General features: G+C 42.4%; 7 protein-coding genes across 7 annotated transcripts; 2 read left to right on the plus strand and 5 right to left on the minus strand.

The window, feature by feature from the left end:
- Positions 1-284: 284 nt before the first annotated feature.
- FOA43_004423 (uncharacterized protein) lies at positions 285-3569 on the minus strand (the record flags this gene model as incomplete). The annotated part of the gene is made up of 2 exons (XM_038924663.1): positions 285-3413; positions 3561-3569. The coding sequence occupies 2 exons, from the start codon at positions 3567-3569 to the stop codon at positions 285-287; spliced, it is 3138 nt and encodes a 1045-aa protein (XP_038780591.1).
- A 912-nt stretch (positions 3570-4481) lies between these two features.
- FOA43_004424 (uncharacterized protein) lies at positions 4482-4973 on the plus strand (the record flags this gene model as incomplete). The annotated part of the gene is made up of 1 exon (XM_038924664.1): positions 4482-4973. One exon carries the CDS (start codon positions 4482-4484, stop codon positions 4971-4973), a length of 492 nt encoding a protein of 163 aa, XP_038780592.1.
- A 40-nt stretch (positions 4974-5013) lies between these two features.
- Positions 5014-10224, minus strand: FOA43_004425 (uncharacterized protein; the record flags this gene model as incomplete). Its single annotated transcript, XM_038924665.1, has 2 exons — positions 5014-9241; positions 10220-10224. 2 exons carry the CDS (start codon positions 10222-10224, stop codon positions 5014-5016), a joined length of 4233 nt encoding a protein of 1410 aa, XP_038780593.1.
- Positions 10225-10320: 96 nt separating this feature from the next.
- FOA43_004426 (uncharacterized protein) lies at positions 10321-11562 on the minus strand (the record flags this gene model as incomplete). Its single annotated transcript, XM_038924666.1, has 1 exon — positions 10321-11562. One exon carries the CDS (start codon positions 11560-11562, stop codon positions 10321-10323), a length of 1242 nt encoding a protein of 413 aa, XP_038780594.1.
- Positions 11563-11909: 347 nt separating this feature from the next.
- On the plus strand, positions 11910-12596 carry PDX3 (pyridoxamine-phosphate oxidase; the record flags this gene model as incomplete). The annotated part of the gene is made up of 1 exon (XM_038924667.1): positions 11910-12596. One exon carries the CDS (start codon positions 11910-11912, stop codon positions 12594-12596), a length of 687 nt encoding a protein of 228 aa, XP_038780595.1.
- Positions 12597-12637: 41 nt separating this feature from the next.
- FOA43_004428 (uncharacterized protein) lies at positions 12638-13240 on the minus strand (the record flags this gene model as incomplete). Its single annotated transcript, XM_038924668.1, has 1 exon — positions 12638-13240. One exon carries the CDS (start codon positions 13238-13240, stop codon positions 12638-12640), a length of 603 nt encoding a protein of 200 aa, XP_038780596.1.
- Positions 13241-13699: 459 nt separating this feature from the next.
- PST2_2 (flavodoxin-like fold protein) lies at positions 13700-14473 on the minus strand (the record flags this gene model as incomplete). The annotated part of the gene is made up of 1 exon (XM_038924669.1): positions 13700-14473. One exon carries the CDS (start codon positions 14471-14473, stop codon positions 13700-13702), a length of 774 nt encoding a protein of 257 aa, XP_038780597.1.
- Between the last annotated feature and the right edge of the window lie 41 nt (positions 14474-14514).

A 14514-nucleotide genomic window follows, 5' to 3' on the forward strand; every position in this document is an offset into this window, starting at 1 on the left:
TACTTCAAAGCTATTTTCAGCGTGGGTTTGACTTTGTCGCCCTCTTCTCACTCTAATTTATTCCCTTCTAAAGAGATTCATTCATTGGACTGTTTTACTTTCTTTCTTTATTTTGTCGTCGCTTCTCTTCGCGAACTAACTTCTTGCTTACTTAAGCATCTGGAGGTCCATATTAAAAATTTTCCCTCCAATTTTCCCCTTCACTTCTTACTCTCTCGATTCCGGGTAAACCATACAACAATCACGCCGTCGTGAATAAAATTAATAATGTACATATATATACTTTAAACCTCTACCTTCACCTTCTTAACGCTAACAATCTCCAAATCCGCTGATATCTTATGCTTACCATCTTGTCTGGATTCCTCTGAGCTCTGTCTGCTGCTAGGAATGCTGCTATGTTCTCTTCTACTAAGCTTCCTCTTGAATGCTTCCGGTCCTTCGACTTCTCTGGTAATGGCCAATAATAACGTGCTCACACGTCTGCTGAGTTCTCCTGTAGTTCGTGATCTGAAGTAGAACGAAAATCGCATTGTCTTCTCTCTTGCTACATCTGCTTTGATTAACGAGTACAAATTCTTACTCGTCAATCCGTGTTTGTACACTTGGATGAGTAAGAACCGGTCCTCGGTCAACGTGTACATCCTTTTCGAGTTGTTAGGAGGATACTGAATAGTGAGCTCTTCCAAAGGATTATTCAGTGCCTCCATCTTCTCCTTGAGAATCTCCTGCTGCAATAGAGTCTTCCGAAGCTTCTTTTCCCCTTGTTCAATCTGATTCAAATACTTTTCATATCCTTCAATCTCCTTGTATCTTCTCCAGAAGACTTCCGAATACTTCGTCACTTCTTCCAACGTCTTGTACTTGAAATCTGCAGAGATTTGAGATAGGTCCTTTGAACCGTACCGTGCACAGCCATGAACGAAGCTCATGAATTCTCGCTTATTCCAGTTTCCAAACCCGTGTTCCATAAGCTCTTGCTTCTGCTTTTGGTCCTCCTCACTCAACACTACAGAATTGTTGATCTTCTCTTGTTCCTCCTTCTGTTTAGCCTTCAATTCCTTCTTCTTCTCTTCGTCATTCTCGTTCGCATTCGCATTCTCACTCGCATTCTCATCCTCATCACCACCATCATCATCATCGTCTTCGTCTTCTTCGTCATCCACATCACTAGACTCGCCATCACCATCATCATAATTATTAGATCTAACATCAGAAAGAGTTACTTTATAACCCACCTTTTTCTTGTATGCAAGTTGCTCTCTTTCTAACAACTGATGCAATTCCTGCGGATAGAATTGGAAGTCGTGTAAGTTGTATTGCTTAGGTGGTCGCGGGGTTGATCCTCTCGGTGATGGCGATCCTCGGATTTGATGCAGAACGTCTCTATAATATCCGTCCACAGAGTATTGATGCTCCTTTCGAACCCTCTTCGTAGGATGAATCCAAATGTTCAACTTTTCGGGTTCTTTCTTGGCAAAGTTCTCTCCGTTCCACTCGTATGCAGACTTATCCGACGTGAAATTCTGTAAGTCGTCCATACCCAAATTGGCGTACCGAGCTTTCATCTTCTTAGTTCTTTCTTCACCACGGTTCAAGATCCGATCAATGTCGTCGTTCAAATCTGGTGAGTCGGCTCCATTTTCGTCAAAGACTTTCTGTGCACCATGCTGAATCATCTCAAGCAATTGATCTTTGGAATTCGCTATCTTGCTGCCATTCTGTTTCAATCCATTACGCCCCTGTTGAATCACCAACTGATCCAAACGTAACTTTTGGGCTGCGCGCTCTAACACTTTCTCTTCGATGGCATTCTCCGTGACAAATCTAAACACTTTCACCTGCTTTTTCTGTCCAATACGATGCGCCCTATCCATGGCTTGTAAATCAGCCTGTGGATTCCAATCAGAATCGTACAATACCACAATATCAGCACTGGTCAAATTAATACCCAAACCACCGGCACGCGTAGTTAAAAGAAAGATAAATTTGTCAGAATCGGGCTTATTGAAATCATCAATAGCCAGAATTCTTTCTTCATGAGGGGTAGATCCATCGATTCGGCAGTACTCAAACTCTCGGAGGAAACAATAATCCTCCAGTATGTCTAAAAGACGACTCATCTGCGAAAATATAAGTACTCTGGAACCTTCTTTCTTCAGCTTCCTCAACAATTTATCTAGAACAACCATTTTACCTGAATTGAAAATTAGATGCTCATCTGTGGTGTATGGTGGACCCGGTTCAGCACCTTCAAAAAGGTATGGATGATTACAACATTTTCTTAATTGCATCACAATGTTGAGTAAACGTGTTTTACCCTCTCTTTTGCCTACCACTCCATTGACGGCATCTATATCTTTCTCCAATAGCTTTCTGTACCACCTGATCTGCATGGCTGACATTCCCACGTACACGTTAATCTCTTTTTTGGGAAGAAGAGATGTCTCGACATCGGATTTAACACGACGTAAAAGGAATGGTGACAACACCTTATGAAGCTTTTTGACCAGCTCATTCTGGTCTTCTCCTCCTCCCTGGGTTTCAAACCACTCGTCAAACACCTGATCGTCACCAAAGACATCCGGAAGAAGAAAATTGAGCAAAGCCCATAACTCGTGCAAGTTATTCTGCAATGGAGTACCGGTGATAAGCAATCTGTTTCGAGAGTAGAAAAGACGAATGATCTGTGAAAGCGAACTCTGCTCGTTTTTGATACGATGTGCCTCATCGATGGCAATATATTCCCAGCGCAACTTACCGAGTTTGGATTTCTCACGGATGATCATCTCGTAAGATGTGATACAAACGTTGAAATCTGCGGTAAGAAGCCTCTTCTTGATTAACTGTTCTCTTTCCTCCTTATTTCCCTGTAGAACTAACGTATTCACTTCGGGAGTCCACTTGACAAACTCTCTTCGCCAGTTATCCAATGTAGATTTTGGAACGACAATGAGAAACGGTCCATCGATAGCCTTGTAATATCTGAGCCATCCAAGAAACGAAATGGTCTGAAGAGTCTTTCCTAGACCCATTTCATCTGCCAAAATTCCAGAGAGGCGATTTTCATACAAAGAAATCAACCAGTTTAGACCCTGAACCTGATAATCACGAAGTATTCCGTGAACATAACTGGGAGAATCGGTAAGAACGGTAACGGATTCATCGACGATCTCGTCTTCCATCAACTCCTCATCTTCCTCCTTTTCACTCTTTCTATTTCTAGAATTACGACCTGCGGTTTTTTCCTCTCGGATGTTTCTATCAATCTTTCGAATCATCTTGATGACACTTTTATCCTTGACAGCACTGATATCAATAAACTGACGAAACAAATCGGTCAGTCCTAACAAATATTTGAATCTTTTGGTGACATCACCTGAATCTTTGGCTCTTTCCGTTTTCACATCCGTCTGTAAAAAAAAACGCCTTTTACGTTGCTCTGAAGTTTCTCTCTCGAGTTTCTCTGCCATCTGTTTCCGTTGTAGTGTCTGTTGTGTCTGTTTTGCCGAAGTCTGAGTTTCAGTTAGTACTCTCTTTTGAGTCCCTAACTGATCGACACTTACCATTTTGAGTGATTTTGATTGATTCGATGCTTTATAGATGCTCTAAATACCCGATAAAAAAGGCAGCACAAAAAAAAAAAACAAATCCCTGGAATATCAAAAGACTTCTACTTAAGAAGGATGATCCCTTTCTCTAAGATCAAATGGAAGGTAGTAGATCAGCAGACAGTTGACGGTGTTGGAAAGAAAAAAAAAGTGCCAACCAAAGAAACAAAAAAATTACAAAAGGACAATCCAATGTTTCAATAGAAAAAAAAGCAGGTCCGGCTGTTCTTGCTGATACCTGAAGTTTCAATTCCAAAATGGAAGATGTCTTGCTTGGCCAGATTAGATTTTCAAGTGAGCGCGAAAAAAAGAAATAGGCGATGTTGCCGAAAAAAGAAACTGAGGACTTATGTCACGTGAGGAGTGCGTTATAGAGGGGGTGTAAAGTGGAAAATGAAGGATGAAAATGGTGGGGAGAAGTTGAAGACACGGAGATATGGAATTCACGGAGATATGGAATTCACGGAGATATGTAATCTACAGAGAGATTAAAGCAACAGAGATTGAAGCTACAGAGTTGAATGTAATGCTGGATGTTGGCCGAGTGTCTGTCTGTCTAAGGTTCTCGTCCCTCCGTCTTCTCTCCGAAATTCCAACGCGCTCCATTTATTTTTCCTCGGCACCGCCTTGTTTCCAAGGATATCTTTACGATGGGCATTTTTTGGCAACCTGTGTTTTTTTCTAGTTTGTGCGCCCAACTAGTTTTGTGACCGTGCAACCAAGAAGCCACCAATTACCTTCGTGTTTGGAGTCTATATGAAGCTCTCGTCGAGTAGATTAGGATAGAACCATATTTGGTTATTTTGTTTTCTTTTGTATTTTGTGCTTCCCACTTGTCGTTGCTCTACTACTGTGTCTATTTCTATCATCATGCCCAAGATTCCTACAGATGAACAGTTAACATTTCATTATGCCGTTTATTCCAAGATCCTCCAAATCCCAAAGGGCCACGTTACATCCTATGGACAAATTTCTCGTCTCATACATTGTCCGAGAAATGCCAGACAGGTTGGTATGTCGTTGAAGCACATGGACTACTATGTTGAATTTCTAAGGGACACTAACGGAGATCAGATCTTTGATCTCTCTTTGATTCCGTGGTGGAGAGTCATTAACTCTCAGGGTACTATCTCTAAAAGAGATACTGATCAGGCTGTGCTTAGGCAGGTTCAGAGGCTCACAGACGAAGATGTAGAGGTTGAAAAATTCGACTGGACCAGCCGATCTCGTCCTCCTTCTTCTTGGACGCCTTATCATGTAGATTTCCAAAGATATGGCTGGTTTCCAGAAGTGGAAGATGAGGATGAGGAAGAAAATGACCATACTCAAATAAAAGTCGAAGATACCGGAGAACTAGATTAGCATTTATTATATTAACTGTACATTATACCTTCAGGTACCTTCAGGTAGTTTGATGGGCTCTCTCATTGTGCTCACCATGTAGTCCTTGACGAGGGTACTGACCGCTATTTTTGACCTTACGATGATTCTTTTTTTGAGCCTTTTTGGCATTCTCTTTGCCTCTTCTCATCTCATTTTGAACCTTTGCACTTTCTTCTTCCCACCATCTAGCGAATTCCTCTTCTCGTTGAACATCTTCCAATGAAACTCTCTGATTCATGCTACTCTGCTGAATTTCCTTATTCATTTTCTCTTCAAGAAGCACAGAGTCAAACGAGGTGACCGATCCTACTGGTGTATCTGGCATCGTCAAAGACACCTTTGCTGCCACTTTAGGCCTCTCCTGCCAAGCAGACATCTGCTTTCCGGAACTTGCAACCGCCGGAACACTACTTCCAGTGGGTGGAAACTGCAATGCTACAGGCACAGGAGTAGCTGTCTTCCAAGTCGAGCTTCCAGTCCATGGTGCAGGTGCTATAGATGTGGGAACAGGTGTAACACTTTCAGGCTTTGCCTCGTGACTCAATTCTTTCTTCTTACGCTCTTTCTGCGACAAACGAGCTGTAGAAGATGCCGACGATGGCCTATATTTATACTTCGGAGTATACGAAGACCGCTTCTCTCTGGACTTTAATGCTTCATCAAGAGAGGGCAAAGACGACACCGTAGACGATGTCGAAGCTGACATAGCCATTGAACCCATTCCTGTACTGCTCTGGCGTCTGCTGACCGAACTCGACTCGGAAATAGAAACACTTGCTAACTGCGGTCTGCCATTTCCTGAATCTGGGCTACGACGATTTGCTGATGACCGGCATCTTCTATTGTTGCCTCCACTTATGACCACAAAGTCGTCTCCTCCAACAGACTCGAAGTCGTCAGCAATAGCAGACTCGCTTCCAAACGAATCGGTACTCGTAAACGATTCGCCGTGTCGTGAGTCCAATTGCCTATCCAAGGACGCCGAACTTGGCATTGAGCCAGGAACTAGAGCATGATGAATACCATACAATGGTTTTTCCTTCTCCTCTTCCTTCTCTTTGGCCTTGGAAGACGACCTTCTTCTACTAAATGCTACATCCATAAGATCGTCTTCTTCTTTGAAAGAACCCAACGCATCCCATAAAAGCGGATGCACAAAATGGCTATCAAAAGACTTTATGTCTGACATAAACTCCATAATTAGCGTATTAGGACTTTTGACAAAAGGTGAAGATGATTCTTCCTTCCGGTTGTAAATCTCCTTGATACTGGCAGTATGCTTCAAGCTATCAAACCACTTGATTCCGGCATCAACACAGAGCCAAAACGACTTGTCAAACGAATTAACGTCTGCCACTAAAGAGTCGCTATCAAATAGGAGCAGTCCCAAGTTATTGTAGACAAACCAAAGACAGTTTTCAAACAACTTTCTAGCATCAGCTTGATATGCCCGCACTAATAGTACTTCATAGTTATCAAGCGTAATGAAATCTTTTAGACACAGTTGGCAGATATCGGATAGTTCATCTAGAAGAAATTCGTTTGCTATATCGATCAAATCGAGACAAAAGTTGCAGAATTCTTCTGCATTTTCCACTTTAAGCCCTTCAAAGAGTGACAAATAATCACAACCGGCAAAATATCGAAGTATAGCCCGGAACTGTATAACAGAGGCTTCCGGAATGTGCAAAGTACGTTGGCCAGGAACTACTTCTGTCCACGTCTCTGAGAGAATTGTTTCAAAGTAAGCACTTCTGCAGGACAGCAAAAACGAAGGTGCCATCAAAGTCCCGTCTCGGAGTATTATCTCAGTATCTCCTCTATCACCAGCAAGTAACTGTTCTAAATCTTCGAGTAACGAGCTAACACATTGCGTTCTACCAACAGGACTCACAATCCCGAACAAGCGAGAAACGCATTCAAAAGAAACTCGAGATCTCTGTATCTCAGCAGGAACTTTGCCAAGAGGAAAATGGTTCCAGACGTCCAAAAACTGATCGGTATATAAGAAGTGAAGGAATATTCCTATGGCTCGAACCGTCACTTTACCAGAGATATACAGTGAGCAAGGGCTTTCACACACAGCACTAATGCCGTTGAGTTGCAAAGGATCACCTCCATGACATATGAGCTTCCTTAGCACAGGACATCTCTGAACAAGTAGCTCTTTGTGACACCTCATCTCGAATTGATGTTCAGAAAAATCATCTTTCACCACTACGGTAAAATCGTAATGCTTGCTCCCCGATTCGAGATCCTTCAAGGTGAGCCAGTACTCGAGATCTTCCGATTGAAGCATATCTGAAATTCCCTGTGTATCGAAGTAGGATAGGCGAACCACAGGAATTACCGGCGAAGTCGACCATCGGGACAAATAGGCTCTATAAATCTTGTCTGAGATTCCTTTGAGCGAGACCTCCTCTTCATCATCACTGGAATCATTGTAGCCTGATCCAATTTCGTTGTTATTGGAGCACAAACTTTGAAATGTTTTACCTAAGAAATCCGCCTTATAAGTATCCTCTTTGAGTAATAGAGGTTCGCTCAAAGTATCCACAATCAGACGGATCTGTAAATGCCGATCATCAAGTTCGTACATAGGAGATAGTCGAGAAATATCCCTAAAAACACAACTTTTCGCCATTCTATGAGGCAAAAGATCCACTTCGTCTCTAATAAAGAAGAACTTGTCAAAAGATGGATCAGTAATTACTCTGACAACCCTGTTGACGTCGAAGACACGATTGAATTTGTATCGTCTGGAAATGGCACCATGACTCGAATTAGATTGTTTGACTTTGATTCTTTTGGTTCGTTTATACACGGAACCGTCGGCAACACAGATTATCACGGATCCGTCGTTGCCCATATCAACATCTGTACATCTCATATGCCTTTTGGAAGCCTTCCAAACAGTAGAAAACCGTAGTGACTTAGTGAAATCGCCAGTGTTCTTACTCTGCATATCCATAGTAAGTTGGGTTACATTTCCGTTGTCATAAAGCAGCAAACAGACAGAAGACGCTTTCTGAGTAACCATTTTCACGATCCGTTTTCTCTGGGAAAGGACACGAGGTCTGAAAGCATTGAAGTTGCTGTCATCTATCTTACTAAGTAAAGGTGGAAGAATTCTTGCATGATATCCATGCAAATAAGCGTGGATTTCGTCCTTCTCTGTAAGTACAAGGGTGGCCCTTTCAGTCGCACTCACCTGCCTGATGACACCATGTTTAAACTCCAACTTTCGAGGAACGTTCTCGATCATTTTCAACAAAGAAGTTGAATTAGATCTGGTTTCAGATCTGGTTTCAGATCTTCTATCGTTTCTCGTCGCTGTGGGATCGGTAGTAAATCCAAATTGCCCTAGATTTAACCCCCAGATATAGAGACAGTGTCGAGTGTAAACAACTGTATGATACTTGGAACAAGTAACGCCCAAGAGCCTCTCAGAATTCTTCTTTAAGTCACCCAGACAGACAGAGCGAGGAAGAGGTTGACTGGGGTCTATATGAGATCCAATACCGTCCACATCAGTATCAACATAATATCCTAGCTGACCATAAGTGTTAGAACCCCAGGTGTAGACATTGTTGGAGGAACTTAGACAAACTGTGTGATCATCAGAGACATCAGCAGCGACGATCCTCTCATCATGAAGCCTGGTAACAGGTACAAAGCCACTCTTAGTATGGCTGGAACCGATTCCAAGCCGTCCGTTGGATCCCAGACCAGAGACAAATATATTACCACGGGGTTCACATGTAAGTATAATACGATGGAACTTGGACATGACTGCATTTTTGATACGTGGGTAAGAAATCCGGTCACTGAGACGAGTATAATAATGAGAATCTCCATAATGGAGCTTGAGAGATGATGGATCGACAGGGTTTAAATGCGCAGACGAATCAGATAAGCTGGAGAAAAGAATATCGGAACCACCACGGGAAGGAAGAAAAGAAAGTAAGGGTCTATGTGTATTCAAGGGCAGTGAGGAAGTGTCTCTGGAGATAAATCTAGCCTCAAGGTTGAGTTCTTTTACTGGAGAAGCCTGCAATGCTGCCAATTCATGTTTATTAGGCTTTCTATACCTATGAACACGACCGATACTCTCAGGAAGCCATCTGAAATGTGCAAGACCGTCACTGCTGAGCAGGTCTAAAGGCGTGAAACCATCTCTATCCTTTGCCTTGATCAATTGAGAGGCAGAAGATGATGAAAGAAGCAGTTTGACCAAGACAATGTGCCTGTGGAACACAGCAATATGAAGACAATTCCACTGATTTTCATAGTCAACGACGGTGAGGTTTAAATTGGGGTTTTTAAGGACCTTCTGTAGCAAATCATAGCGGTTTAGAAGACATATTAAATGAAGGATCGTTCGTCCATAGATATCACGTTTGTCAAGCTCCTTTTTAGTTAGAAAAGAGAGAGAGTTAACGGTTTTTTTGGAAATAGCAATATCTTTCTGGATGCCGGAGGAAGTTTGTAGGCATGGTGAGCTGTGAACAGCAACCTGCGTATTGGTAATAGTGGGGGCAGTGAATTCTAAAACATTAGTGTGAGTAATAGTATGAGTAATAGTGAGGGCAGCTGTTCCGTAAAAGTAAAATAGGACTCAATGAACTTTCTCTTTGTTATATTGGATTGTACTGTAACCTCCGGCAAGTAGTAACAGGAAAATAAACAGGGTTGAAGCTGAAGGAACGAAAAAGAAGAATGGCAAATGAGTAGTCGGCAAAGACAAGAGCCAATTAACTAAGCGCGACGGTTGGAAGATTTCAATGGGTGAAAAATTTCAGTATAAGAGAGACAAGTGATTGACGATTGTTAATGACAGTTATTTGTAACAGTTGTTTGTAACGGTTGTTTGTAACGGTTGTTTGTAACGGTTGTTAGTGACGGTTATTAGCGACGGTTGTTTGTGAGGGCTGTTTATTGAAGTGTTGAGATGTCATTTTTTCTGAATCAAAATGATTTGACGCAGGTGGATGTTAATTTAGCGAAAATGGAGTTGGCAGAGTTCCAGTACGAAACCATGAAGACACTTCTGAGGACGGTATTTAAGGACTGCAGTATGAAATGCATTCCACTTGATTATGGAGAAGGGGACATGAATAAGCCGGAATCCAGTTGTACAGATCGTTGTGTGGCGAAATTCATGCAAAGCTACCGAGTACTCGGCGACTATGCTCAGAAGGTGGGTTTTAACGATCGGGATCTACGACATTATGAGACTATAAAGGAGAAAATGAGACAGAATTCCGATAACTAGCTTGTAATTATAATGATACATTATTGAATCTATAAATTAATTAGGAAAGAATCAATGGAGCATGTTGTAGGATGCCGAGTTGATATTGCTATAACTGTAGCTATCAGTGTCACTTTCACTGTCTACGACGAAGTGGTCAGGGTCAGCTTCAGGTGTGTCAGGTTGGTCAGAGTGGTCAGATTGGTCAGAATGATGATCTATCGAACTAGTCATCTCACTGAACGTATCCATCAACACATCAGTGCGTTCACGTAATGGATCATGTTCCAGAGCATCGTAATAATCTATAGTCTCATAACTCCAACGACAAAGCTTGTCATTTATAGGCAGATTACCAGAGATCTGAACAATTCCAAAAAGGGTAACGGCAAGACAACTACCCGCAACCAAGTCAACAAAATAATGATGGGTGAGGTACATAGTGGAAAACCACATCCATAGAACATAGAAACACCAGAGAGGAGTGAAAGAAGGAAATAAATAACACAACCAAAGACAATCCATTGTGGCGCAAGCCGAATGAAGTGACGGCAAAGCTCCAAAGATAAGTGGAGAGTTGGTGAAGTTTGTAGTGTATAATTCGAAGCCCAAGATGGCATCTATTCTACCTAAACCACCTGGAGAACCCTTTATAGAGTAATTGGCCTTCTCTAAACCATGAAGAACTTTATACCATGGCGGAGCAGAGGGGAAAAGAAGGTCCTGAATGACGACACCAATCAAATTCATAAAACCGAATGCCCATGCAAAGTTGCGAAGGGTCTTGGGAGGAGCCAAGATCCATATTAGTCCGGCGACAATAAAAGGCATAGCAAAATGAACGAGACCGTAGGGTATCCAGGCGACAATGTCAAGTAAGGTGCAGGTGTATGAGGCCAAAATCTGCGACAAGTTGTCCGCATAGAGAATTGTTTCCACGGCAGGGAGAACAGTGACAGTTATCGGTTCTTTCATGGACAACGGGATGTATTTGGACGTGAAGAATAGAAAGACCCAACTTAGTACCGGCAAACTGTAGCCGAAGAACTGAGCTGTAAGTGGCACCAACACTAAGCATAACAAGGTGAAAAGCATCAATATCTTGGCCCAAATGGGCAATTCCATGAAGTAGAAAGCGAATAGAATGGTAATGGTGACTATGGTATTCTGGACACAGTGTGATACTGTGAGGCTATCTCGGAACTTACGGATAGAGATAAGAGGATCCAAGCGAGTATCCAAGTTGGGCAGATCATTGCCGATCTTCCGGGAATGAAGATATTCCTGGTAGATCCGGCTGATGAAGGAGAACATGGAGTTGGATACAGACGAGTGGTTAGTTAGAGGGACAATGAAGAAGCACAGAAGGTAGCAGCGTTAAGCGGACAGAGGCCACCGGGACGGCACATCCTACCGTGGACTACCGTGGACTACCGCGGACTACCACGGCCTACCGCGAATACCAACTTTGACAACCCCTTCCAAATCCAATACATAGTGCTATCTCTGAGTCCAACGGTTGGCTAGAACTGCAGTTCTGGGAATCACCCCTTTTTCCAAAAAGAGACGAATGACTCGAAAGTATAGTGCAGTATATAAAAAAGCCAATTTCCGATTACTGTTCACTGATTAAAGTATAATATCCTCTTTTTTACCTAAACATGTCTGAAGAAAACAGTAAGCCCATCATCTTTGCTCCGCAAACATATCAGTACCAAAAAGGTACTCTGAATGAGAAAGACGTAACTGCTGATCCTATAGATCAATTTACTGCATGGTTTAAGGAAGCCCAAGACGATCCAACAGAAAAAATCCCAGAGGCAGTGTCGTTAAGTACAGCTAGTCTTCCATCAGGCCGAGTTTCCTGCCGTATAGTGTTGTTCAAGGAGTTGGATAAAAGAGGATTTATGGTCTTCTCCAACTTTGATACCTCAAAAAAGAAGCAGGATCTCGACACTAATAAATATGCGGCCATCACGTTTTTCTGGAGAAATCTACAGAGACAGGTTCGTATAGAAGGTATTGTGGAGGATGTGGGCTATGAGGTGTCGTCACATTATTATCAGACCAGGCCTAGAGGCTCGAAGATTGGAGCCCATGCATCGATGCAGTCGTCAGTGTTGAAAAATGGCCGTGAAGAATTGCAGGATAAAATCAACAGTTATGGTGATAAGTTTAAGGATACGCCGGACAATGAGATTCCTTGTCCGGAGAAATGGGGTGGAATTAGAATTGTTCCATTAGAAATCGAGTTCTGGCAGGGAAGACAGAGCCGTCTTCACGACAGAATCACCTACAGAAGAGACACTATAGATGGAGATTGGAAAACCTACAGACTAGCACCATGATTAATATCTTATCATAATATATTTAGTTAATTAAGCTACGACTAATTAGCCAATTTGGAAGCAGCCTTGGCAAACTCTTCTCCTTGAACTTTTGCAACTCTCAATTCAAGAGCAGATGGCTTTCTAGAACCATCTCCACCAGCCAAACATCCGGCACCCCAGGCAGAAGCGCCATGAGGTTCAGTCACATTAGCAACGTCAGCAAAACATTTGGCGTAACCAAGAGGAACGAAAATCATACCGTGATGAGCCAAAATAGACAAGGTGTTAACAACAGTCATCTCTCTACCAGAGCCGGTACCAGTGGAAACAAAGATTCCAACTGGCTTGTGGTATAAAGCACCATTGGCCCATAAACCTCCAGTACCATCGAAGTAAGCCTTCAATTGGGATGGCATACTACCGTATCTGGTTGGAATACCAAACAAAAAGCCATCGTACGAAGTAAGAGTTTCGTTGCTAGCAATTGGGTAGTTTGGTCTCTCGGGAGCACCAAGCTGTGCGAGAAGTTCCTTAGAGAGAGTTTCTTGAACTTGGAAAATGTCTGCAGTAGAACCGGCAGCCTCGACACCTGACTTGACAGTCTCGGCCAACTCGGCAATATGGTGGTACAAAGAATAGATGATGATAGCGATTTTAGCCATTGTGTAATATAAAATATAAGAAGAGAAATAGGAATGGAATACTTTTTGATGTTAAACTAAACTCGTTCAATTCCTCCGGCTAATTGCCTCATATATATACGAGGTTTCTTATTAGAAATCCAACTTTTAAGATGACAAAGATAAAATAATCTTCATTACATGGCGCATGGAAATCTTCTGGCGGGGGACTTGAAAGGAAAGCACAATAATCAGCTATGACGATGTCTTAATCAGCCTTAGTAATAACGATTACTAAGGACAACGCAGCGCGAATATAATAGGAAAAAGAAACGACAGCTTCAGCAGACTCGTTTTTTGTACCGGGTGTGCATGGCTGGATTACCGTAAAGGGAACATCGAATATGCACCTGTATTCCGCTTGCATTCAGGTTGCATTCAGTTTCGATGTTATTAGGAGGGTTTCCAACAGGCTTTATTGTATAAAGAATTAGATAAAGATTAAAATAGTTTGTGTGCAAGTCTCGAGAAAAAACCTCTTTTCTTTTCGGACTTTGTAGCAGGCTTTGAGGCAGTCTTTGTGGTCTTTGTAGCAGGTTTTGTGGTGGTAGCCTTTGCAGCAGGTTTGGCAGTAGGATGTGCGGCAGGTTTGGCAACAGCTTTTTCAACACTAGTGAACATTGGCTTAACGGCATCAGCGAATTCATGTCCCTGAATTTCGGCAACCCTCAATTCCAATTTAGAAGGGTTTCTAGAACCATCTCCACCAGCCAAACAACCGGCACCCCAAGCACTACCTCCTTGTGGCTCGGTAACATTAGCCAATTCGGGAAAGGCCTTGGCAAAGCCGAGGGGAACGAATATCATACCGTGATGAGCGAAAGCAGATAAGCAATTATATACAGTAAACTCTCTACCAGAACCGGTTCCCGTAGAAACAAACACACCAACCGGCTTTTGATAAAGAGAACCATTGGCCCATAAACCTCCAGTACCATCTAAATAAGCCTTCATTTGTGCTGGCATAGCACCAAATCTGGTAGGCATACCGAAAAGAATAGCGTCGTAAGACGTTAGGGTTTCTAGAGTTGCAATTGGGTAATCTGGTCTCTCGGGAGCACCAAGCTGTTCGAGAAGTTCCTTTGAAAGAGTTTCTGGAACCTGAAAAATTTCAGCTGAGCATCCTTCAACAGACTCCACCCCTTTCTTCACCTCTTCAGCCATCGTTGACACATGGTGATACAAGGAATAAATAATAATAGCTATTTTGGTCATATTTGGCAAGAAGGAATAGTCAAATGTAGTTTAAACACCAA

This window comes from Brettanomyces nanus, chromosome 4, assembly GCF_011074865.1.
Source record: "Brettanomyces nanus chromosome 4, complete sequence".
NCBI classification, from domain to species: domain Eukaryota; kingdom Fungi; phylum Ascomycota; class Pichiomycetes; order Pichiales; family Pichiaceae; genus Brettanomyces; species Brettanomyces nanus.